Source organism: Budorcas taxicolor, chromosome 3 (assembly GCF_023091745.1).
Source record: "Budorcas taxicolor isolate Tak-1 chromosome 3, Takin1.1, whole genome shotgun sequence".
Lineage (NCBI taxonomy): Eukaryota > Metazoa > Chordata > Mammalia > Artiodactyla > Bovidae > Budorcas > Budorcas taxicolor.
This window is the reverse complement of record NC_068912.1, coordinates 25,629,964-25,657,101: the sequence shown is the minus strand read 5'-3', so window position 1 is coordinate 25,657,101 and position 27,138 is coordinate 25,629,964. Positions and strand designations below refer to the sequence as shown.

The following is a 27,138-nucleotide window of genomic DNA, read 5'->3' as shown; positions in this document are numbered from 1 at the left end:
TGTCATGTAATGACCCTGCTGCTCAAAACCTTCTGGTGGGGTTTGACTACAACTTCTCTCTGAATGATAGCTCATTAAAGGATCCACCTGCAAAGCAGGAGACCCTGGTTTGATTTCCGGGTCAGAAGGACCCGCTGGGGAAGGGATAGGCTACCCACTCCAGTATTCCTGGGCTCTGTGGCTCAGCTGGTAAAGAATCCACCTGCAACTATGGGAGACCTGAGTTCGATTCCTGGGTTGGGAAAACCCCCTGGAGAAAGAAAAGGCTACCCCCTCCAGTATTCTGGCCTAGTGAATTTCATGGACGGTATAGTCCATGGGGTTGCAAAGAGTCGGACACGACCGAGCCATTTTCACTTTCACCTCTTAGAATAAAACTCAAAACTCCTCATTGGATCTTACTGCAGTCCCTCTCTCTGACCTCATCTTCCTCTGACTGTTCCAATGCCCATTTTCTTCCAGGTCCGTGCCTTCTTTTTATTTCTATTTCTTCTCCTCTAAGGGCCTTCATGTTTGCTGTTCCCACTTCCTGGAATATTCCTTTCCTCAGTCTTCACATGGCTGCCTCCCTCTTGTCTCTGTTGTCTCAGCTCAACTGTCCCTTCACAGAAGGGACTTCTAACCCTCTAACTGAGTGGTATCTCTCTCCCCAGATACTCTCCATACATTATACTGTTACATTATGTGACACCACTTAATATTATCTGAACTTACTTGTTTACTTATTGTCTAGGTCTGCTCATAGTACGTTCAGCTGCATATGACACTGGCTTCTTAACTGCTGTATTCCCATGCCTAAAACAGTGCCTGACATTGAGTAAGTGAAGTGAAAGTCACTCAGTCATGTTTGACTCTTTGCCAGTCCACGGACAGTAGGCTGCCAGTCTTCTCTGTCCATGGAATTCTCCAGGCAAGAATACTGGAGTGGGTTGCATTCCTGTCTCTAGGGGGCAATGAGTAAGTCACCTCCTAAATGAACAACCCTCACAAGAGACATAAGATTAGAGTCAGGAAAGCAAAAGGACTTGCATAAAGTAAATCTCTTAGTTCTGACTTATAAATGAAGCAAGATGTTGCTTCTGTAAGAGGTAACTAAGACCCATCAGCTGATCCTCACCTCACTTTCAAAATGGAACATGCCCACAGGAATCAGGGAGTGCAAATTTATCTATACCATTTAAATTATCCCTCCTTCCTTCCTTTCCTTTCTCCCTCCCTCTCTTTCTTCCTTCCTTTCCTTCTTTCCCAATCATATTTAGTTGAGCTGACTTCAGTGAAATCAGTGTAATGTGACTCCACAGGAACTAGACATTATTCTGCAGTATTCCACACTTGAGTTTCCGCTACCCCAATAAGATGACACGCTGTGTAAGACAGATGTTTCTCTTCCAGCACCTGCAGGCCAAAGAAGTATTGAAATCATAGGTAAATCTAAGTCCAACTACCAAGCCACTCATGGCTCAGCAAAGCTACTAGGTTCCTGACTTTCAGTAAATCACACAAACTCTTAGAACCACGAGGCATAAAATAATAAATGAATCAAAATAAACTGAAGAAATAAAATAACAAATCTCAAAAATTTGTCATTTCTTTCCTTCAATCTGGGACGTGTAGTCATTCTCAGAATATTTTTTGAGATGCTCTGATGTGCTAAGAAACCTTACAAAGTCCTGCAGGTTCATGACCCATGACCCACTAGGATTTTTTTCTGTAACTGCCAACCATGCCCCGAGGGCCATCTCCCGTACTCCAAAAAGACACGATGTTCAGTTTTCAGAAGCAGTGAGATAAAGCAATAGACCGCCATACCTTTGATAGATACTGTTAAATTTTCAGTTTGCTTTTGGCTAGCAGGCTCCTTGGTATCTTCAAGGTTCTCTGATTTTGAAACACTAAGTATATCTGAGGATTCCTGTTTTGAAACTTTATTTTTCTGGGAATCTGAAATAAAAAACCCAAACAAATAATTTAAAGTGATACTTTGGACAGTGAAACAATGACTACTAATGTTTGTATTTCAATGAACAAGGTGCTTTCCCCCTACACTCTTTAAAGAGAGTAAATGGAAGCAAGCCATTAAGAGCCAGGATTTTTCATTACATGATACAATGTTTGCCATTAACAAACAGGATAGTGTCTGTAAGACTCACTCCCAAGGAGCTAGCTGGTTCTTTCTAGGCCTTATGACTAGAGAGTAGTTGTTATCTTGGGTTATGAAACAGAGACCAGGTAATTCAATCTACTTTTACCTGGCAAGAGTAACTGAATTGTCATTTCTTTTTTAAAAAAGTTTCCAATCTTAAGACCATTTATTACTCTGAAAATGTAGCTCTGTATTAAAATGTGCTCTAAGAAATCAGTGCAATATGAAACAAATTTTAAATATATTTATTTCAAGGACTGGGGATACAAATACATTTGAACTTGTGTGTGTGCCAACCCTAGTTCAATGGTGGCAACTGCCTGAAGGACCATGCTGAAAATATTGTGGCCTTAGCCCCCTTTCAATGGAAAGATAGGCATGACTGGTTAGTGTCGTCTGCTCAGGGTGCCATCATTCCTGACTGGGCTCCATCACGTCTGTGAGTTCTTGTTCCAGCCTTAATCTTTGCTTTGCAAATGCTGCGGTAATCAGGTGTTTTCCTTGGCTGTCCTCATTCCAGGCAGCCGAGCTCGTGGTATTGCATTGTACAGCAGAAAATCCCTCTGTCTGGTTATTTTAACAACTCAGTTTATTCAAGAGAAAAACTAAATTTCATTTCATCCCTAAATTCTTCAACATGCATCTCCTGAAATGAAGACATGTCCACTACATGTTTACTACACCATCACCATACCCAAGAAAACTTACAGTAATCCCACAATACCCTTTCATACAGTCCCTAAATCAGACTCAGCTAACTGCTCTGAAATATCTTCTATAGCTGTTTCTTTCTCAATCCAGCATCTAAAATATATGTATTACAAGTAGTTTTCACGTCTCTTTTGTCTCTTTTAATACAGAACAATCACCTCATCTTTTAACATTTTTAAAATGACATTGATTTCTTTGAAGAGTTCATCAGTTGTCTTATAAAATGTCTACATTCTGGATTTCTTGGCTTTTTTCCTTTTGATGAAATTCTGGCTAAAGATTTCTGGCAAGAATTCTACACAGGTCCTAGGAACTCTGTATTGTGCTATATGAGAAAACACCTAATGCTAGGTGGTCTTGCAATTGGTAGGAGCTTGATCACCTGATTAAGGTTGAAATGCCACCTTCCTCCATTCATTCACCTTATAATTAGTAGGCAATATGCGAGGTGATACTTTGAGACCACTTGAATGCCCCGTTCTCCAACAACCTTTCAATACTCCCATGATTTTTATGTTTAGTCGGGTCTTCTCAATACTTTTAGGCAAATTTTAAGCATACAGGATGAAAACTAAATTTTATTTACAGCTTAGCTTCCTCGTATAACTCAGCCAAATCTGTAATACATAGGTCACAGTGGGTTATATAATTAGCTATTACTGAGACAAAAAGTGGTAGGACACTGGCTATGTTCTACGTGAGCAGGAATAAGAGCTACATGAACACACACCTGGAGGAAGATTGGATGTATCTTGAGCGGCGTCTTTGCTTGCATCCTCATCTTTCTTTGTAAAAGGAGGCAAGTTTTTGGAAAGGGTGTCCAGATAATTAAACTTAAAGGAAAAACAAAAGACTTATTTTAGACTTAACTCATGGCTGAAAGGCAACTGCTACAAGCACACTGAGTTGGTGAGCAGTGATTAAAGCATGTTTTTTAGGGCCCTGGGAAAAAGGTTTGTAAACTACAAGTTTTTCAAAAGAGTAACTTAATTCTAGATTTTGTTCTCCATAATCTCCCATACTTTCTTGTCAGGCCACCTGTGGTAAATAATAGCATTTGGAATTTTCACAGAAGCACAGGGAGTTCTGAACACGTGACAATACTCCTCTTGCTTTAGAGTTTCAAGATTTCATAGAAGAGGTGAAGTATGTTCTCCTTCCATGGACTTTGCAGAACTCATAATCTCTTAGCGTTGCTTCAGCAGCTGATGAGTGAGGACATTTTAATAGAATAAAAATTTTAAAATGGGATTTATCAGAGGGTAGTCATCAATAGGGAGAATTCAATCCCCCAAAAGGGCTTAAAATAGAGGTGGGAGAATGTAATTAATAGTGCTAATGCAAGGCAGGGAGGTGGAGCTATAGTAATACATTGGCAAAGAACCTCCCTCTCATATGCTTGTGAAAGCATGGACTTGAAGAGTATGGGCTAGTCAGTTGGGTTGATGGTTGAAGCAGTGAAGAAACAACATCATGACAGGTAGGTTACATTAATAGTGTAGGCATTGTACCAATTCTTATGAAGACTCATTCAATTACATTCAATTACCTGAGACTGATAAAGCTTGCTCAGTTCAGATTTGAAGTAGGGTGATATTGCCTTGCTCCTAATTTCCTTTAGATAGTTCTGTGTTTTTTCAATTTCCTTCCTGGTAGATATTTCCACAATGATGAAAAAGATGACAAAGAATATTTTAAAATGTTATTTGCTTGTGTTTCAGCTCTAAATCTCACAGAAAGTACAGTTCCCAAACAGTAAAACTGATAAGAATTAACTCAGGCATTTTTTTCTGTCAGATTGTTTTAGTTCATTTTCTGCTTCCTCTAGAATCGGTCACACTTCCTACATTGGAAATTAGACTTTCAAGTAAGCTAGGAAATAATGATACCAGCTTGTTGTTTGGTTTTACAGTTGATCTCAGAAGGCTACAAATCACACGTTGACCTTTTTGCCTGTCTTTCCAGTTCTCTGAAGTTTGATAGTTAGATTCTACTGATTTCCAAAATTTCAGTAGCAATGGTAATAAACATGGAAACTTGGGGAATGAATGGCTTATGAATAATAAGATTAATGATCACAAAGTAAAATAAAAACAATCACAAGAATCCTGCTAGCGATCTTTCCAATATTAGAACCTGTATTGAGGGGAAGGCAATGGTCTAACTAAAAAAGCTAAAAGGTATACTTCCCAGCCTTCCTTAAATATACGGATAGCCAGTAAGATGCAAACTGAAGTCACTGGGTAGGACTTCAGAAAGCTTTCAGAGAGGTCTCCGTTGGAAGGTTTTCCCTTTGTCCTTGCCTCAACTCTTTCCCTACTATTTAGAATATGAATGACATGGCTGTAGTTGCAGCAGTCATCTTGCACCTATGAAGCAAACTTGAGGGTGGAAATCATGTGCCAAGAATGATGAAGCAGAAAAAAGAAAAGAATGTTAGTTCCTGATGGTGTTGTGGCACTGCTTGCCAGGGATTACCCACCTCTGACTTCTTTTACCTTAGGAAAAATAAACTTCTTTCTTGTAAAAGTACTGATTGGGGGGTTGTTTGTTAAATGTAGCTGAACCTAACCCTATCTGAAATAATTTTCATTTTTCAGTGCTGACTGCATCCCAGGAAAAGTTTGCAAAGTACTTTACATTTACATTTTATCGGTCAAAAAAATCAAGGCATATAGAAGTTAAATAAATGTGCATGTGAGTTTTAGTCACTAGGTTGTATCTAACTTTTATTGCAACCCCATGCATTGTTGTCTGCCAGGCTCCTCTGTCCATGGCATTTCCCAGACAAGAATACTGGAGTGGGCTGCCATTTCCTTCTCTAGGGAATCTTCCCAACCCAGGGATAGAACCCAGGTCTCCTGCACTGCAGGCAGATTCTTTACCACTGACCTATCAGGGAAGCCCACGTAGAAGTTAAGTAACCTACCCTAAATCACGTCACCAGTAAGAGGTGAAGTCTGAATTAAAACTCAGGTAGTATGCCCTTGAGCCAGTGATATTGATTAGCGCCCATGCAAGTCAGCAGTTAGTGAACTGACAGAAGTCTTAGACATTAGGCAATCTAATCATCCTCATTTTATAGATAAGCAAACTGAAATCCTGAAGTCAATTTTACTGAAGTAAAATAGCCAGCTGGCATCATACAGTCTGCAGATAATCAAATGGAAGCTGATTCTAGGTCTGCTGCCTTTAAGACTAGTGCTTTTTTCTCTTAAACTAGACAGCCTCTCTAGAAATACTGGCTGAATGAAAATTGTCGTATTAAACAACTTGAATTTCTCTTTAAATCTCTACTGCCTCAATGGATTCATTCATCAATCTATGGCAGTCTAGCTACTGCTTACCACTCTCTTAAAACTGTTTTCACAAAAGAAATCAATAAACCTTCCAACTGATAAGCCCAAATTCCTCTTTTCATTTTCCGTTCCAATTCTTCCACAGCATCTGTCATTTGTTGACCATCTTCTGTATCCTGGAAACTTTTTCCTTCCTTCACCCTCATCTCCCACCCATTTTCCATGTTGTTAGCCCTTCTCTTTTCTAGGACACATATCCAATTCCATGTTACACTTTCTTCTTCAAAAACTTTTGTTGGCTTGCCATTATCTAGGTTAAAATTCAAAATGTTAATGTTTCAAAAAAATTTAAATGAATGGATAACGCATGCACGTGTACATAAGTAGAAAAGAGTACATAATGGAAAGGAAGTTCATCTTATACTGTTCCCTAACCTCTTAATCTCCTTTCCCACAGACTCTGTCACCGGGCTCTTGGAAATCCTTTCAGGGATATTCTTAGGACAGTACATATCTTCTAGTTTTATAGGGGGGTGGCCCATGAGACCTAAGGTCTTATATCTCACCACTTCTCCAACACATTCCACAACCCAGACGTTTTTATTCATCCTGGGAGCCATTCTGGAGAGCAGCCATGCAAATGTGTGCAATGGTACAATATGTACTACTGTATACCCAATAAATATATCTGGCTTCTTTTCTTTAGGGCGAGAGGGCTGGGGTTGGAACCCTCAGTTAAGACTGAAAGGAAGCCAGCATACATAATGCTTAGAGTACATTTCTCACGTGCATTATAAGAACTCTTGCGAGTTTATGACTATGCTCTACATTAAGTTCTAGAATATTTATCAATATATTAGAATTACCAAAGCCCAGAGAATACAAGAGAGCTTTCTTGCTTATGACAGAGAGAGGATCTACCTAATGTTCAAATGGGTTTCCTCAAAAGATTACAACATCATTGCACAACGAATGACCATTGGGCAGAAATGTATTAGCAGAGATTTTAAGAACAGGGGAAGCTTAGATGGTAGGACCTTGCAAACCATCCCATCCTAAAATTCTATGACTCCACAAAACTGGGCCTTTCCCATGCTTATGTAGACTTCAGGGTAGAATTACCTCTTTTGAGCTAACTTTTCTTTCCAGTGCTTTGTCGTCTCTGTGTGCCTGTGTAAAAGGAAAGGAAAAATATGATGAAAAAGGGCCACGCTCTCAGTTTACAGACAACAGAAGAAAAACCATCCTTGCAGGATAAATTGTTAACAGCGTGGAAGATGAAAGGCTGAGAATTCCTAGATATTATCACCCTCAGAAGGCAATGGCACCCCACTCCAGTACTCTTGCCTGGAAAATCCCATGGACAGAGGAGCCTGATAGGCTGCAGTCCATGGCGTTGCTAAGAGTCAGACACAACTGAGCGATTTGACTTTCACGTTTCACTTTCATGCACTGGAGAAGGAAATGGCAACCCACTCCAGTGTTCTTGCCTGGAGAATCCCAGGGACGGCGGAGCCAGGTGGGCTGCTGTCTATGGGGTCGCACAGAGTTGGACATGACTGAAGTGAGTTAGCAGTAGCAATCACCCTCAGTATTATACTCTTATCTCCCCCTTTCCTCCTCATTTCCTTAATACTGATTAGAACACATTATTGGATCAGCTTACCTCAATTTCTTTTCAAGGAAATCTGTCTCAAAGGTTTCTGGTGGACATTCCATAGCATTAGCCAAAGACTGCTTAAACAGCTCAGTTAGGTGGGCTGCAACTTTAAAAACAGATGGATTTAGCTTTTATCCTCACTTCTTGACAGCATAACACACAACCAGCCCTCACTTACTCATCTGAGATGTTTTCTAAGAGCCTATATTTAGCTTCCCAAATGTTTACTAGAATTTTCATGACCAAGTTATAATATCACAGGAAACCAGGTAGCTCTATGAAATATCCATCTAGAAAACACACATCTTAGAATCAAAACGTAAAATGTGGCAAACTCTTCATCTGTCCCACATCATCAGGGGAATCAGTGTTCTATATGAGTTTCTTCACATCTGAAGCACCAAAACTCCCCAAAAGTAAATATCTTATTGAAATTGTGTTTTTAAAAAGATATCTTAGGGTCTGAATCCAAGGATATGAATACAATATGATGGTTGTTTGATAATTTGGGCAGTGATTCTCAGAGGTTATTCCACAACATGGTCTCAGCAAAATGTTAACAGGAGATAAAAAAAAGGAAGGAAGGTTCCATATCCCATGGTTATATGAGTTTAGGAAATACTGATTTATACAAGGTTAAATATGTTTCATTACTTTAGGACTTTTCTGAACCCTTAATTAGTTCATGTACCTTGTGGCTGTCTAAGAAAATAAGGCATCATGCAGCAGTATCCAAACTTATTTTATTATAAAACTCATTTTCCTCTGGAACCATGTCATAGACTAGTGCTTTAGGAAGTACTTTGGGGACCAATGACTTAGGATCACCACTATTAATGGGTCAGGGCAGCTGTGAACATGCAAGACTGTTGATTCCTGCATCTGCTTGTCTGTTTGAAAAATACGTTTGGTTTATCCTTCAATATTGGGCAACTTGTGCATTTACCTGTTCACTGATTGTTCCCTCACACCAGAGGTTAAAAATTCAAATGCTACAATGTAGGGGGTTACTAGTGTAGGACATCAAGTCAAATGGGAATTTCAGAGACGCAATGACAGTTGTTTTAGTATAAGCATGCTCCTCGTTATTTTGGAACTTGCTCACAATAAAAAAAAAATTTGTTGTTTCTCTGAAATTCAAATTTGACTAGGTCTTCTGTATTTTTATTTGTTAAATCTGACAACCCTAATGTAAGAGGCCACCCACAAAATGAGTGACAACAGACTGTAAGGACCAGGAGATGTTGGGGGCTTTGATGGACCCTTTTGTCCATGGCAGTCCTGGAGGGGCAGCTGCTAATTACCTTCAGCTACATGTCACTGTATGGTAGAGGAAGACTCAGATATAAAAGACAACAAACACAGCTGTGCAAGCCAACACCATGCAGGACATGCAAACACGTCTGTGGGCTGAATGGAGCCCGTGGCTGCCAGTTTCTGACTTTTGTCATACAGTCAAATTAGAAAAGAAAACCCCAAACCACAAAAATTCTCCACTGCTTATCTTCTATGAACTATGAAACTATATAACCAAGTTTGCTGGGGCTGTCAGTTAAGTTCAGTTCAGTTGCTCAGTTGCGTCAGACTCTTTGCGACCCCATGAATTGCAGCACGCCAGGCTTCCCTGTCCATCACCAACTCCAGGAGTTCACTCAAACTCATGTCCATTGAGTCGGTGATGCCACCCAACCATCTCATTCTCTGTCATCCCCTCCTCCTCCTGCCCCCAATCCCTCCCAGCATTGGAGTCTTTTCCAATGAGTCAACTCTTTGCATGAGGTGGCCAAAGTACTGGAGTTTCAGCTTCAGCATCAGTCCTTCCAATGAACACCCAGGACTGATCTCCTTTAGAATGGACTGGTTGGATCTCCTTGCAGTCCAAGGGACTCTCAAGAGTCTTCTCCAACTCTGTAGTTCAAAAGAATCGACTCTTTGGTGCTCGGCTTTCTTCACAGTCCAACTCTCACATCCATACATGACCACAGGAAAAACCAGAGCCTTGACTAGACGGACCTTTGTTGGCAAAGTAATGTCTCTGCTTTTTAATATGCTATCTAGGTTGGTCATAACTTTTCTTCCAAGGAGTAAGCGTCTTTTAATTTCATGGCTGCAATCACTATCTGTGGTGATTTTGGAGCCCAGAAAAATAAAGTCTGACACTGTTTCCACTGTTTCCCCGTCTATTTCCTATGAAGTGATGGGACCAGATGCCATGATCTTCGTTTTTTGAATGTTTAAGCCAACTTTTTCACTCTCCTCTTTCACTTTCATCAAGAGGCTTTTTAGTTCCTCTTCACTTTCTGCCATAAGGGTGGTATCACCTGCATATCTGAGGTTATTGATATTTCTCCCAGCAATCTTGATTCCAGCTTGTGTTTCTTTCAGCCCAGCGTGTCTCAAGATGTATTCTGCATATAAGTTAAATAAGCAGGGTGACAATATACAGCCTTGACGTACTCCTTTTCCTATTTAGAACCAGTCTGTTGTTCCATGTCCAGTTCTAACTGTTGCTTCCTGACCTAGCCCCAAATAAATTACTTTCTGAAAGTAGACTGCTTGGGCTACATGTAGTGTAAAACAGGGCAAGGTTTTTGTTATACCTCTGTAGTTGCTCCAGAGTTTTGTGTATGTGTCTGTGTGTGTTAGGGGTAGGGTATTATTTGGTTGACTGCTTCCTTCCTGTATGTTTGCTATGTTCTAAATGCAAGTTGACACTAACTTAAAAGCCAAATGTCAACATTTTTCACTCAACATGTGATAAAAATGAATTTGAGGCAATCATGGTTTTAAGACTCTCACAATTTAGACAGGAAAGCATATAAATGTCATTACAGTGCAACATGGCCAATATGACGACAGAAATATGTATACGCTACTTTGCTATCAGATGAGAGAATAACTGAGAAGTGTATTTAAGATTGCTTCTTTGAAATCTGTAATTATTTTACAGAAAAATATTAAGTATAATTACCTTCAGTAACATGACTTTTTGTAGTTTCCTCCATTTTAGGGAAAGACTGAAATGAAGAGAGAGTTCCTTAATAGTAATTATCATATTACATACAAAATTTACTTTGTTTAGCAAGATTCTTCTTTATATATGCAAATTGATCTTTTATGGAAACTACTGCAAAATGAATTAGTTTTTAATGCTGATACAAAAAGTGATTTTTCTTTTAGTCATTTATTTCATTTAGCAACTTTCTAAAAGTGGAAATCATTCTACACTTAAGTGTAGAAATTGCTTTTTCTTCCTTCTTCCAATTTCATTTATTAATTCATACATTCCAATGAATGCCAGCTTCTCTGAAGACAATAAAAACTTTTATTTAAGAGCCTTCAGAATTATTCATGAGTTAAGGAAGAGACTAAAAAGCATCATATTGGGATGCCCTGGTGGCTCAGACGGTAAAAGAATTTGCATGCAATGTGGGAGACCTGGGTTCAATCCCTGGGTCAGGAAGATCCCCTGAAGGAAATGGCAACCAACTCCAGTATTTTTGCCTGGAAAATCCAATGGATGGAAGAGTCCATGGGGTCACAAAGAGTCAGAAACGACTAAGAGACTTCACTTTCACTTTCTTTCAAAAAACGTTTACAAAATGTGATACATGTAAGGAACCAGGGTTCCAGAGAAACAAGAAATTATAAGGAGGGAGAAAAAGCTTCATAAAAGTGACAGAAATAGCTGTTATTTGCAATATTCTGTCTTGATGCATTGAATACTGGAACAAAAGTAAAAAACACTGGACTAGAAAACATTTCTTTCTCACCATAACCAGCTTGAGGAGATCTGCAGCGTTGCCTCTCTCCTCCTCAGTTCTGGAATCTTTAACTGTCATTTCCTGCAACTCATCTTCTTTCTTTAGAATATGGTTTATATAGTCCTAAGTCAGTAGAATAAAAGAAATCAATAAAACACAGAAGTATGCTAGAGAGAGATACAAAATAGTTAACAGCAACTGGAAATAATACAAAAAGGTTAAGAATATGTAAGTTTACAATGCTCAGCAACCAGCTACTAGTCAAGCAATCTGGAAAGGCTTTTCCTTAATACGTTAATAAGCAAAGACCTGAAAAGCTCAAGAGTAAAGCTGTAAGAGCCACAGGCCATTAGAACTGTCTGAAGACCTCAGAGAAGCCCAGCTTCTCACTCAGTGTCCTCATCAATAAAATGGACAGAGTTGGGATAAATGATTTCTAGGGTCCATTGCAGGTATAGTCTTTAAGATGATACTTATGAATGAAAGTTGCTCAGTTCATGCCTTTGCTGAAAACCATAAATACTTGAATTTTCATGAATAACAGTCCCCCGCTGTGTGCCAAGTATTGGATCTATAACCATAAACTAACCACATACGGCACATGTTCTGAGGGAGTTGACACACTTGACAGTGAGACATTGCACACATGCTTAATAGTGAACTATATATTAACAAAGCTTAGACTGTTTCCAAAGACTAACAGAATCCTTTTCTTCCATGGAAGAATGAAGATTATTCAGGGAATACTATTGCTTCCCATTTTCAACAAGTAACTAGTTGCCACTGATAAACACACAGCCAGCAGTCTGTCAGAAATGCTCAAGAAGTGTTATATAATACAACATGCCTGGTCACAGAAGGAGAAAAACTAGGAAATAACTTACATTAGGGACAAGTATCAGGTTAATATGCAGTTCTACCTTTTGCCAGAGGTTACTAGATCAGTTTTCTGTAGAGTGAGAAAGGAGGACAACGATACTGCAATCACATTTAAAAGGTATACAGTATTGTAAAGTAAAATAACGTTAAAAAAACTTAAAAATAAAAATAAAATTAAAAAAAGGTACTTATCTTCTCAATGTCTTTGGAGCCTTAATACTTCCTCTACCTTATGAGAACCATGAAACATTTTCCATCATTCACCTTCCTACCCCCTAGAAGATTGGCATTCATGTGTTGCATTAAATAAATATTGGTACAATTCCATAAGTTCAGGTTCCTTAGGAAACCAAGAGGAATGGTTGCCCCATTCTTTTGGTCAGGTTACCTGCAATTCCTTACCTTCAGGGAAAGCTGCAGTTTCAGTTTCACCTCATTCTTTATGACCTCATGCTGGATGAACTGGCGTATCTGTAGCACATTGGGGCTCTCCAGTATAGGGGCTGGAGTGTTCACTAATTGTTTGGGGCCAATGTCGAGGCCCTTCCAAATCTGAGTGCCAAACGGAGGTCCTGGAGTTTTTTTCTGTTACCAAAATAAGCAAAACCACCATCAAAGAAATGCGTATGTTTTAACATTAGATTTTTTTTCTTCCGCTGCATACTTATTATGTAGACACTATGCTCAAACTACCACACAATTGCACTCATCTCACACGCTAGCAAAGTGATGGTCAAAATGCTCCAAGCCAGGCTTCAACAGTACGTGAACTATGAACTTCCAGATATTCCAGCTGAATTTAGAAAAGGCAGAGGAACCAGAGATCAAATTGCCTTTGGATCATCGAAAAACAGAGAGAGTTCCATTAAAACATCTACTTGTGCTTTATTGACTACGCCAAAGCCTTTGACTGTGTGGATTACAACAAACTGGAAAATTCTTAAAGAGATGGGAATGCCAGATGACCTTACCTGCCTCCTGAGAAATCTGTGTGCAGGCCAAGAAGCAACAGTTAGAACTGGACATGGAACAACAGACCAGTTCCAAAATGGGAAAGGAGTACATCAAGGCTATATATTGTCACCCTGCTTATTTAACAGAGTACATCATAAGAAACACTGGGCTGGATGAAGCAGAAGCTTGAATCAAGATTTCTGGGAGAAATATCAATAATCTCAGATATGCAGATGACACCATCCTTACGGCAGAAAGTGAAGAAGAACTATAGAGCCTTTTGATGAAAGTAAAAGAGGAGAGTGAAAAAGTTGGCTTAAAACTCAGCATTCAGAAAACTAAGATCATGGCATCTGGTCCCATCACTTCATGGGAAATAGATGGGGAAACAGTGGAAATAGTGACAGACTTTATCTTTTTCGGCTCCAAAATCACTCCAGATGGTGACTGCAGCCATGAAATTAAAAGACGCTGGTTCCTTGGAAGAAAAGCTATGATCAACCTAGATGGCATATTAAAAAGCAGAGACATTACTTTGCCAACAAAGGTCCATCTAGTTAAAGCTATGGTTTTTCCAGTAGTCATTTATGGATGTGAGAGTTGGACTGTGAAGAAAGCTGAGTGCAGAAGAATTGATGCTTTTGAACTGTGGTGTTGGAGAAGACTCTTGAGAGTCCCTTGTACTGCAAGGAGGTCCAACCAGTCCATCCTAAACAAGATCAGTCCTGGGTGTTCATTGGAAGGACTGATGCTGAAGCTGAAACTCCAGTACTTTGGCCACCTGTTGTGAAGAACTGACTCATTGGAAAAGACCCTGATGCTGGGAAAGATTGAAGGGGGGATGAGAAGGGGATGACAGAGGATGAGATGGTTGGATGGCATCACCGACTCAATAGACATGAATTTGAATAAACTCTGGGAGTTGGAGATGGACAGGGAGGTTGGCGTGCTGCATTGCATGGGGTTGCAGAGTCAGACACGATTGAGTGACTGGACTGAACTGAACTGAACTGAGACACTATATGCTAGGAACCTCTCATTAGTGAATACAACAGTTAAAAAAAGGGATCCCTGCTCTCAAAAAGTTTTGCAAATATAAGGGAAATTGGGAATGAACTGGACAAGTTTACCTCTTTATATGTGTTACCAAAAATAAGGACATTTTAAAATCCTGTTGCCTGATGTCCTGCTGCTGCTGCTGCTGCTGCTGCTGCTGCTGCTGCTGCTAAGTCGCTTCAGTTGTGTCCGACTCTGTGCGACCCCATAGACAGCAGCCCACCAGGCTCCCCCATCCCTGGGATTCTCTAGGCAAGAACACTGGAGTGGGTTGCCATTTCCTTCTCCAATGCATGAAAGTGAAAAGTCAAATTGAAGTCGCTCAGTCATGTCCGACTCTTCACGACCCCATGGACTGCAGCCTACCAGCCTCCTCCATCCATGGGATTTTCCAGGCAAGAGTACTGGAGTGGGGTGTCATTGCCTGATGTCCTACTGGATAGCATTTAAGGGAATGCTAAGCCATGCTGTTTCCATGGTGATGCAGCAGAAGCCTTGTTTATGCCAAATGCATGAGACTACCTGGGCTTCCCAGGTGGCTCTAGTGGTAAAGAACCTGCCTGAGAATGCAGGAGATGCAAGAGACATCAGTTTGATCCCTGGGTTGGGAATATCCACTGGAGGGGGAAATGGCCTCCCACTCCAGTATTCTTCTCTAGAGAATCCCTAGAGAATTCCCAGGACAGAGGAGCCTGGTCGGCTACAGTCTATAGGGTCACAAAGAGCTGGACATGACTGAAGTGATTTAGCACACACACATATCTTTATACCCACAGAGAGCCTAAGACATTTGGAATTAAGCTGGGAGAGATCCTTTGAGAGAGAAATCAAGCCATAGATCTGGGTGGTCTTTGAGCTTACTCAAGATTAAGCATGCTGCCAGAATCTTCCCAGGATCTCTCAGGCAGAAATGTGTGCCTTGCATAGACGCACAACTCTTATTATTTTTTTTTTTGTAATTACTTTCAGGAATGGTGTGGGCTTGATGTGTTTCATTTTAAGTTGCTCTTCAGTATCAAATGCAAGGTCAGTGACAGCTACTCAGGAGCTTGCCTGGGCTGGGTCACTCCACTGGGCAGAGGTCACAGCTATAAGAATTTTTTTTTCAAAAATGTCAATGTTTTTTTACACATTGCATATGCAAAAAGCTTGAAGAAAAAAAAAAGAAGTTTCAACAGGAAGTTAATTAGCAAATTCTGCCTGTTTCTAGCACTTGGGGGAGGTTGAATCTCGTTGTTCTTAGAGACTGGGATCCTGATGGCAGGCCTTCAGATGTTCTAATCACTTGCCAAGGAAGTGCCATACTTGATCTTCTTCATTACTTCCGTTATTCAATGAAAACGACACCGATTCAACTAATGATCTTGCTTCCTCTTGAGAGCAATGGAAAGGGCTATCACATACGTGCCCATTTGTGCAATTTATAGCCCCGCCATCACACTTGTCCATAAGCAAGGCTTTCCAACATTCGTGAGTAGATTTAATGACTTCAAGAGCAAAAGCCTTGTTCTTGAATTCTCCATTAAAAGCAAACTGGTTTTCCGGTTTTCCCTCTGGTATCTTATAGGATCATTATCTCCACAGCAGTCTGTGCTCTTATCTTTTCGATGGGGATCTTCCCAAGTCTGAGGGAGGGCACCATAATTCCATATATAACCTTTGTGAGGAAAGATATTTGCCACATAGTGAAGCTTGCCATGCTTTACATCTTGTTTGATGGGAGTCAATGGTTCCTTCGGGGCAATCTCCGTTTTAGCATTTGTCCACCGAGGTACTTCTACAACCATGTTAAACACATTCTCATATTCATCATTTGGTGCTTTTTTTGTAGGAATGCCATTTTCCTCTTCAGAGTCCACCTTCAGAGGAATATCATGCAAGGGGGAAATGTAGTGACCAGCTACATTCTTGAAAAAGAGGCGGTAATTGGGAGAGTGGGGCTGGCTGCGCTCCTCCGTGCAGTACAGGGCCATGGTCCCATGCGGCCCGGGCCCTGCGCTCGTGTGGCAGGCGGGTGGCGGCGGCGGCCACGGGTCAGGCCCATCTGGTGCGCAGCAGCGGCAGCAGCGCTCGCATGGCATAGACACTGCTATAAGAATTTTGGAGGAAGAGAAGGAACTTCCTTCATTAATCTCAAATGTGGTATATTATTTCTCATAATGCAATAAATACATTCAACTTGGAGATAGCCTTAGTAAACCATTTGGTGTGAGCTTTCAATTTTCAAATAAGGAAGTAGGGATCCAGGGTGACTTGTCTCAAATTCCACATTAATAATTGATAAAGTCAAGATTAGAATTCAGATCACCTTCATTCACCATGTTGATTACAGGCACCAAACTAAAACAGAGAGCTAGGACATCTTTGCTATCTTAAGTGTTCATTACCTGTGCTTCCACTGCTATAAGACTGGATAAAGAAACCAAGATAATCATAACTAAAAAACATTATCCTCCTTACTTCACACTACTATCTTTCTCTGATCATGTTACCAATGCCTTCACTGATTTAACAACTCAACATCTGACAATTTGCTGGACATATTACATAAACTGCTTGCAAAATTAAATGACAAATCTGGCAAGATGCAGGACTTTATGATTCTTTCTCAAGATATTTTCTTTCATTCTTTAAAAGAAATCTTAGGTGAGGCTTCTCTAAGCTGATAAAATTACAATGCTTACTTTTTAACACTGAGATTCCGAGTCCCTATATTTAATATTTCACACTATTCTTACATACTCAGTTTGTGCGTTAATAAATTAAGAACAAGGGGAAAGTGAAAGACCCCGGATTGTGTGTTAAAACAAGCAAACATTGGGAGAAAGGAAGCTTTCTATATTGCATAATATCAGTAATGGGTTACTCAGAGTAGATATTTTTATATGATAGGAAGATGTTCAAACCAGCAATGTAGGCTAAAAAAATAAAATTGAGATTAGTCAGGTATATTTCTCCAAAATCTACAAACATCAAAGTATTCAAATATAAAACTCCTCGATCCCATTAACAATTTATAAAAGAATGAAAAGAGGTGAATATACAGGAGAAGACCTGAGCTCTGTTCCATGGATGGATGGATATGCATATATGGTAACTTCACAGCAGAAAAATATATACCTGAACTGAGGGAAAGGTCTCCCATGTCCTTGACTGGAGATTAGGAGGAACAATCGTATCTAATTCTTTCTTCATTAGCCATGGTGACACTTCATGGAAAGGGCGGAGGACGGTAATGCTCAGGGCACCTGGGTCACAGAGAGTCACCTGTCAGAAATACTCTGAGAAATTTGACAAATATTAAACACATTTGATAAGCCAGACACAGCAATAATGCTTAAGGACCTTGGGGTCTAATAACGAAAGTCTTTTAGTTAGAGTAACATCTAAAAGCTGGATTTAGACCACTTGAAAGCATTAATTGACACTTCACCGTCCTTCAGAAATCACATGCAAGTCCTGTCAGTTCTACCACTAAATATTTTTTGAGTTCATCTACCTCTTTCCCCTCCACTGACCCAACCTTAGACTATTTCCCTCAGCGAGATCCTGTTTTGGACCTCAGCAACAATGAACTCTTCTTCCCACCTCTACTCTGTGAATGAACCTCCTTCCACAGGCAGGGTGACTGATTATGTTAGTCCACCATGTAAACTTTTCTTTGACTTCCCATCGCTTATGCCTTAATGTTTTCTCCTGCCTCCTCGACTTCGGCTATTTTCCCTTCTATACTTTGGCTCCTTTGGCCTTTTCTCCTCTGTTCTCCAAAGTTCCAAGCTTCCTGCTTTGTATTCCCTCTTCCAAGGAAGCTCCTCCTCCCATTTTAATTAGTGCCTACTTATCCAGCAGTTCTTGGCTTGAGCATCTTCAGGAAAGCCTTCTAGATTATGTCAGGCTACCCTGTTAGATGCTCTCATCAAACCATATTCCTTTACTCCATAGGCCTTATCCCAATTTATAATCATACAGGTATTTGCATGACTATGTAATTAATGCCCATCTCTTTCCTTAGACTCTAAGCTTTGTGAAAGCAGGGTTTGTTGCTCTCTTAGCTCACCATTGTATCCCTAACACCCAGCCAAGTTTTGGTACATGGTGGGTTATCAGGTAGATGCTAAATGACTGACTAACGAAGCAATTTGAGATGAATTCTTATTCTGTCACAGTGCTACACAGACACTGTACAACCAGTCAGAGCTCCCCACTTTCCATATTCATAGAGAAAGAGCAAATTTATTACATCACACACATGTACATGGATGCATTCAAAGATACAACTGCACATAGAGGTGGGCATACTCATAAATGAATACAAAATATATCCCACCAATCAGAGAAAAGATAAAAAAGGAAACACACACATAAACCTAGACAGACACAGCATATTGCTTTGGTGCATGGATAACATGAAAGTTTGTTTTTTCTGTGCTTAAATACACATGTTACATACACAGTGGTTCGTACCTAATGCAATGTATGTCTCTATTTTTTAGTCATACCCTAATTTCTTTGAAATTAATGAAAATATGTAAATGCCCAATGAATATAATACATAACTCATCCTATAGTTCAGGTTGAATTTCTAACTGACACATCAAATCTACTTTATTCTCTTGTTATACTAAATTCATCAAGGCAACGCCATCAAAATGACAAAAAATGAAGTTAGGAAATGTACCTCACTTTTGTTTTTTGCTACCGAGACGAAACTAACACATAAGTAGGAACTTAGGTGCATAACTAAATCTACCTAACAAGCCTAGATGCAGATACGAATCTACTTACAGGTAGGAAAGGGACGCACACAGTTTACGTAGGTTGATGCTTAGACAGAGCATGGTACAGACATACATCACTGTACAACCAGGCTGACATGGCCAGGGGGAAAGCAGAGTTGAAAAGTGAGCAAAGGGGAAAACATAGAGACCACATTAGGGTAGACTGGATATGGAGGATGAGAGTGGGTAAAGGACACAGCAACCTCCAGTCTGGCTCTCTACCTGGTTGTTCCTGTACTGGCTCTTGAAGAACTATGGTAGTTGAGTCTCCATATGCCAAGGAGAGGTACTCTTCTATATCACTGTCCCGAAGAAGCTCCACTCCTGATCCATCAGCATAGATAACAAAAAACCTGTTTGCAGAAATAGAAATCTAATCCCTTGACACATTCAACTACAATGCTCCTTAAACTTGGAACTGAAAATAAAAGTCATGGTTTTATTTTTATCATATTACCTGGGGACATGTTCACCATAGATTTGCAGATGATTCTTATGAAGGTGAGTGGATGACAAACTGTCATAACCTTCAGCTTTTGCATTTAAATCATCTTCCAAGTTGTTTTCAGGTAGGATGGTTGATGCACTACCATCAGCCATGACCTAAGGGACACAGTATATAAGCAACTAAAAAAAAAAAAAAAAAAAAAAGCCATACAGCTTACATTTTTGTTGATCTCATTTGAGAAAGCAGGTAATCTTTTGGATATTCAGAAAATCAAAGATATTTACGTCTAAGGTATTATTCCCTAAGTATTTTGTTGTTGTTTAGCCACAAAGTCATGTCTGACTCTTGCAACCCCATGGACTGTAGCTCACCAGGCTCCTCTGCCCATAGGATTTCCCAGGCAAGAATATTGGAGCAGGTTGCCATTTCCTCCTCCAGGGGATCTTCCCAACCCAGGGATCAAATCCACATCTCCTATATTGGCAGGTGGATTCTTTACTGCTGAGCCACCAGGGAAGCCCCAAGAGACTGCATTAATAAAAGTGAAAACCTAGGAGCACATCTTCACTGACAAACTACACCGAGAATGTGAAAACAAACGGGAAGACAAACCAGAATACTATCAGAGGAAGGCGACTAGATGGCAGGGGCACACCAGGGGACAATCTTATCTTCTGAGGATAAGTTCAGGGAACTGGGAATTTAAACATGGAGGAAAGACTACTCATGTGACAGTTGTCTTGAAATATTAAGAGTGACTATGGATTCTAAGCACAGAATTAGGGACTCATGGATAGACCACCTTGGGGAACAGATTGAAGTTCACTCTGAGAAGTACATTCCTAGCTATTGCTACTGTCAAGATACAGAGTGTGGTTTAGGCTGAAAGGCCACTGAAGGGAAGGCACAAGAAGAACATCAAAGCCTAGAGTAATGCTTGGCTTAGATATCTCAACTTAGAGGGTTTGGGCTTTAGGTTTCAATTTCAGTTCATTGTAAATCAAAGTCTCTTAGTAGCCTGAACTCAGGCTGCGAAGAGTCTCACTTACTTAGCACAGAAAAACAAACTTGGATCAGGTCTTGTCTGCATCCCATACAAAGTTGGGGACTCTTTGTCAGGGTTTCAAATCTAAAAAGTAACTTCGCCACCCACCAACCAACACATGAAATTCCACCAAGAGGTGAGGAGTGGAAAAAGTGTGCCTAGAGAAAGGGCTGGTGGACCTCTCCTTGTCAAGGGCCAGATAGTATATATTTTAGGGTTTGTAGGCCATAGAGTTTGTTGCAACTAGTCAATGCTGCCATTATATGCAAAAACAGCCACAGGAAATATGTAAACAAATGAGCATGGCTATGTTCCAATAAAACTTTATATAATGACACTGAAATTGAATTTCCTATAATTTTTTGTGTCATGAAATACTCTTCTCCTTCTGATTTTTCCCAACCATTTTAAAATGTAAAATGCAGTCAGCCTGCGTTTTTAGCTCAAGGGCCCATATAAACAAATGACCATGGTTTGTCACTGCCCGGCTTCGCAATAAGAGGAAAGACAGAGAAACAGAATACAGAGCTCTACCACTGACTAGCTAAGCAACTCACCAGGCTTCCCACCTCCCCATCCTCAGCCCTCCTGGAACCCTCACGCTGATAATATTTCTAAGGACTCTCTACCTAGTCAAACAGACTTGCCTGCTGTCTTGTGTATTTTCTCTCACTTAAACCCAGATACAGAGTGTTCTTACATTATTCTTCATTGTTGACATTATTTTTAGATGTTTAGTAACTTTTCCCCCTTTTGTTCTAATTATTTATTTTGGCTTTAACATTTCAACCATCCTCATTGTTGGGTTTGCTATCCCCTAATGAAGCATGATCGAGAATTAAAGCTACTGATGTTACTTGCTGTTGTCCAAAGCACTGACGGTAAGTAGATAACGGATCCCAAGGCAGCTAAGATAAAAAGCTATTGGGGAGCTCTCTAGGGTGAAATATCTCAAAAGCAAACCCATTGCCTCTCTCTCCATACTAATGATGCACTTTACCTGAAAGGTATTTCCTTCTGGATCCATGACCTCGCAGATAACCTCTGATGTGTGTTTCATGATGTACCTGCTAGCTCTCAGTTGCTCACGTTTTTGAAAAGGATGGTATATGTCACTGCTTGATTCATGGCAATATATAGCTGAACAGTCCCTAGCAATATGAAGACATCCTGTGTTTGGTGGTAACACCTGAAAGGGTCACACAAGGAGATAAATTATTCAAAATTTCTTGATTGACTTGAGAGATTCAGAAAATCATTTAAGGGAAAAATACTATCCATTGACTTGAGACACAAACTGTGTTTTCAGGAAGAAAATAAAAGAGGATGTAAGTTTTGGGAAAGACTACTTAATAAGGAGGCAAACAATGATTAGGATATAATTGTTCCTGCATCTCATATTTTATCTACTCACTTCAATACTTCTTCCAAGTAATGCAATCTGTGCTCCTTCTTTTTTCAGGTTTTAATTAAAGTATTTAAAAGCATATGTTAAGTAAACACACTTGGCCCTATTCAAAACTCTTGAAATCCTTTAATGTTTTGGGGCAAGGAGCATCTTCAAAGGGGTCAACAGCAATGGGACAAATGCTTTTAGAAGCTTTTTTTCCCCTCATTCCTCTGGTGGCTGACACAGACCTTAAGTAATAGCTTTTGTATAATGACTTCTGGTTTGGATAGAGATATAATTCACATGCCATATATTCTCCCCTTTAAAGTGTTCATTGAGTGGACTTTAGTATATTCGAAAACTTGTGCAAACATTTTCACTAATTCCAGAACATTTTCATAATCCTGCAAAGAAACCTCGATGCCATTAGTCATTCTGCACCTCTCCTGTCTCTGGCCACCACTGATCTGCTGTCTCTGTGGATTTGACTATTTCAGACATTTCATAGAAATGGAAGCATGTGATATGTGGCCTCTTGCACCTGGCTTCTTTCACTCGGCATGAAGTTTTTAAGCTTCATTTATATTGTAGTGTGTATCAATACTTTATTCTGTTTATTTCCACTTCAGTTTAGATGTGTGAAATTTAAAAAGCTTTTATACTAATATGAACTCAAGTTTTTTTCAATTTAGGTAGTTTGGGGAGATTGGAAACTGAAATCAAGCCTACATTTGCTAAACTGAGGAGTTCAAAGGTCACAAATTCAGCCAGTAAATCCTCAATTTTCCCATCATTTGACCTGCAGTTGCCCAGGACATGTTCTCAAATAGCTGCCAGAGTCTGGTTCCTCAGCTCCAGGTAGATCCTTCTCTTCATGCCCATGTTTCTCTCTTCCCCTACTCTTCAGACTTAACTTTCTGTGGCAGGTGGCGGCAGGGGTTGGGGAGAGGTGTCCCAGCCTGTGCAGCAAGGGCCGACAGAAGGGGTCTACTTGCAGCAGACATATGAAAAACACAATGAGGTATCTATCACCTCACACTGGTCAGAATGGCCATCATCAAAAAGTCTACAAATAATAGATGCTGGAAAGGGCTGGAGAAAAAGGAACCCTCCTACACTGCTGGTGGGAATGTAAATTGATATGGCCACTAGGGAGAACAGTATGGAGGTTCCTTAAAAAATTAAGAATAGGGCTACCATATGACCCTGGACTCCCACTCCTGGGCATATATCCAGAGAAAAACATGGGAAAGGATCCATGCACCCATAGTTCACTGCAGCACTGTTTACAATAGCCAAGATACGGAAGCAACCTGTGTCCATAGAGAAATGGATAAAGAAGATGTGGGACATGTATACAATGGAGATATATATACACACACAATTATATATATATATATATATATATATATATATATAATTATATTACTCTGCCATTAAAAAGAAAGAAATATGCCATTTGCAGCAACATGGATGGACCTAGAGACTGTCATACTGAGTGAAGACAGAGAGAGAGAAAGGTGATATCACTTACATGTGGAATCTAAAAAAATGATAAAAATAAACTTACTTACAAAACAGAAACAGACTCACAGAGAGCAAACTTATGGTTACCAGGAAGAAAGGGTAGACAGAAAAGATGGGGAGTTTGGAATCTACACGTACACACTGCTATATTTAAAATGGATAACCAATAAGGACCTAGTGCACAGCACAGGGAACTCTGCTCAATGTTATATAGCAACCTGGATGGGTGGGGAGTTTGGGGTAGAATGACTACATGTATGTGTGTGTGGCTGAGTTGCTTTGCTACGCAACTATCACAGCATTGTTAATTGGCTATATGCCAACATAAAATAAAGACTTTTTTAAAAAAGATTTGCATTTTCCAGTTTTATATATGTCTTATGTCTTTGGTTTCCCTTCTAGTCATGCATTACTGCCTTCTTTTGTTTCAAATAGATTATTTTCAAGTGTGCCATTTTAATTCCCTTGTTTCTTTTACTATGGGCTTCCCTGGCGGCTCAGAGGGTAAAGCGTCTGTCTACAAGGCGGGAGGCCCGGGTTCGATCCCTGGGTTGGCAAGACCCCTGGAGAAGGAAATGGCAATCCATTCCAGTACTATTGCCTGGAAAATCCCATGGACAGAGGAGACTGGTAGGCTACAGTCCATGGGGTTGCAAAGAGTCGGACACGACTGAGCGATTTCACTTCACTCTTATACTATATATTTTGAGTAATTTTCTCAGTGTCTCTTGAGTATTACAATTAACATCTTAGTTATAACTGTCTAGATTGAATTGATACTAAGGATTTCACTATTATACAAAATTTTTGCTCCATGTAGCTCTATTCCTTCTTTGTTTTATTGTCAAAACTTACATCTTTATACTTTATAAGCACATAAACTTTTATAATAGTGGTTTTATGTAGTTGCCTTTTAAATAAAAAAGGTCACAAAAATACATGTATACTGTCTTTTATATTTACCTATATTTTTATCTTTACCAGTACTATTTATGTGTAACTGAATTACTATGTAGTGTTCTTTTGTTTCAGCCTGAAGGACTCCCTTTAGATTTTCTTGTAGGGACTGTCTAAGAGCAACAAATTCTTTCAGTTTTTGTTTCCCTGGAACTATATTAATTTCTTCATTTTAGGATAATTGTACTGGAAAGAGGAATTTCTGGTTGATGATCTTTTTCTTTAAGCATTTTGAATATGTCATCTCACTGCCTTCTGACTCCACGTTTTCTGATGAGAAAATAGCTATTAGTCTTATTGGATATGTCAATTAAAAATTTTTAATTATGATATAGTTGATTAACAATGTTGTGCTTTAGGGTTTTTTTTTTTTTTTGAGGTCTCTCATATTTGATGAGCCTTTTCTCATTGCTTGTGAGACTTTGTCTTCAGACAGTTTGACTGTGATGTGTCTAGGTGTGGATCTCTGAGTTTATCTTACTAGAAGTTGGTTGAGATTTCTTGCAATTGTAGATAGTTTAATCAAATTTGGTAAGTTTTAAGCCATTATTTCCTCAAAAAATCTTCCAGCCCTTCTCTCCATTCCATCTCAGATTCTCGTTGTGCGTGTGTTAGTATGCCTGATGGTACCCTCTGAGGCTCTGTCCAGTTTTCTTGATTCTTTTCTCTCTCTCTCCCCCAGACTGCGTCATCTCAACTGATCTATTTTCGAGCCAGTTCAAATAATTGCTGATTATTTCTTCTGCCAGCCAAAATTTGATCTTGAGCCTCATTAGCAAATTTTTCATTACAGTTATTATGCTTTCCAAATCCAGAATTTCTATGTGGTTCTTTAAAAACATAATTTTTATGTATTGATAGTCTATACTTCATGAAGCATCATTCTCATTTTGTGCTTTAGTTCTTTACACAAGGCTTCTCACTTTTTAAAACATAACAGCTGACTTAAAATTGTCTCTTTAAATGCAAAGTCTGGGTTTACACAGGGATGGTTTCTATTGATTGCTTCCTCCTTTCCCATCCCTGTTTATGAGCCAAAATTCCCCTCTTCCCCACTCCCCCATGTCTTATAATTTTTTTGTTGAAAGCTAGATACTTTAAAATAGTATTATGTACAACTCTGGAAATTAGATCCTTGCCCCAGGACTTGTTATTGTTATTTCTGTTCTTGTTGCTATTTGTTCAGTGAGTCCCCTGAACCATTTCTTTAAAGTTTATATTGTCATGCATGGGGCTAATCTGCTTGTTAGGCTTAGAGTTCTCCTCATAACTGGGCAGATATGTTCTTAAGTACTTTGCACTAATAGATCTTTCAGCCTCTGCTGAGGGCTGTATGGGCTCTATGTGCATACTGGCAAATGTTTTCAATGCTGTAGTAGCAAGTTTTTAATTCCACCTTACCCTGCACTCCCTGCTTGTGCAGAGCTTTTTGATCAGCAAGAGTGAGAGATCAGGGCTTTCTGAGTCCTTTTATGGGCCTGTTCATAGCCCTTCACAGGAGCGTGGCTTTCTAGATTCCAGAGAATATGTCAGAGCTTTTCAAAGCCCTCTATGGACTTCTCATTCTCCTTTCCCTTTTAACTCTTTTGTGTAGCTTCTTGTTTTTTGTCACTACTTCAACAGCTATAATGTTCAATTATCACCTCCTATGGGGAAAAGTCTATTTGTAGGGAGTGAGTTCAGAATCAGACCAAATAAAGACAACCCTTGTTGAATAGAGATTTCTAGAAAATGGACAGACAGGTCAAATAATAACATTTTGTGATGGATCTTCAGGGGAGCTCTAGATCTATTCTTTCAGTGGCTGCTGGCCTGCTGGTTTTCACTGCTATCATGCACGTGAGAGTGTTGATATTCAAGGCTACCTTGGAGCTGGGGGAGGGGAGAGGAATGTGGCAAGTGAAATCACCACAATTCTTGCTGTTCTTCCCAAGATTATCTTTTTTTTTTTTTTAAATCTTCATATCATTATAGTCATTTGGTTGATTTCCAGACTTCTGAAAAGGTTGATTCTGTCAATAGTTCCAGTTTTCTAGTTGGTTTTAGACAGCAGTAAGTGGATTTTTGAAGGGTCTTACTCCCTCATTCTGGAAGCTTCTCGGATTCACTCTTTACCATTAGCCAGGCCAGAGAACTCTCCCTGGACCTTGACTAATTCTGAGGCTTCTCTGTGGTTTCAGGCATATTTAAGCATAGACACTGATTTAAGCATAGGTGACTGATTGAATTTGTAATTTTCCCAGGCTCCATAGGTCCTCAATAAAATAGACTCAAACTATCAGTTCAGTTCAGTTCATTTCAGTGGCCCAGTCATGTCTGATTCTTTGAAACCCCATGGACTGCAGCATGCCAGGCTTCCCTGTCCATCACCAACTCCCAGAACTTGCTAAAACTCATGTCTATCGAGTCAATGATGCCATCCAACCATCTTAGCCTCTGTCATCCCCTTCTCCTCCTGCCTTCAATATTTCCCAGCATCAGGGTCGTTTCAAATGAGTCAACTCTTTGCATCAGGTAGCCAAAGTAT

General features: G+C 39.7%; 1 protein-coding gene and 1 pseudogene across 1 annotated transcript in view; both read right to left on the bottom strand.

The window, feature by feature from the left end:
* Nucleotides 1-27,138, bottom strand: part of SPAG17 (sperm associated antigen 17) — a 245,577-nt gene that overhangs the window by 23,203 nt on the left and 195,236 nt on the right. Inside the window, exons 32-43 of the mRNA XM_052637149.1 lie at nt 21,738-21,926; nt 19,702-19,847; nt 19,467-19,597; nt 17,587-17,714; nt 12,859-13,041; nt 11,587-11,700; nt 10,785-10,830; nt 7,820-7,919; nt 7,276-7,323; nt 4,404-4,503; nt 3,585-3,687; nt 1,810-1,941 (exon numbers count right to left, since the gene is read on the bottom strand). Of these exons, the coding sequence (XP_052493109.1) occupies nt 1,810-1,941; nt 3,585-3,687; nt 4,404-4,503; nt 7,276-7,323; nt 7,820-7,919; nt 10,785-10,830; nt 11,587-11,700; nt 12,859-13,041; nt 17,587-17,714; nt 19,467-19,597; nt 19,702-19,847; nt 21,738-21,926 (1,420 nt within the window). The remainder of the gene's footprint in view (nt 1-1,809; nt 1,942-3,584; nt 3,688-4,403; nt 4,504-7,275; nt 7,324-7,819; nt 7,920-10,784; nt 10,831-11,586; nt 11,701-12,858; nt 13,042-17,586; nt 17,715-19,466; nt 19,598-19,701; nt 19,848-21,737; nt 21,927-27,138) is intronic.
* Nucleotides 15,671-16,542, bottom strand: LOC128044741 (inorganic pyrophosphatase 2, mitochondrial-like; annotated as a pseudogene).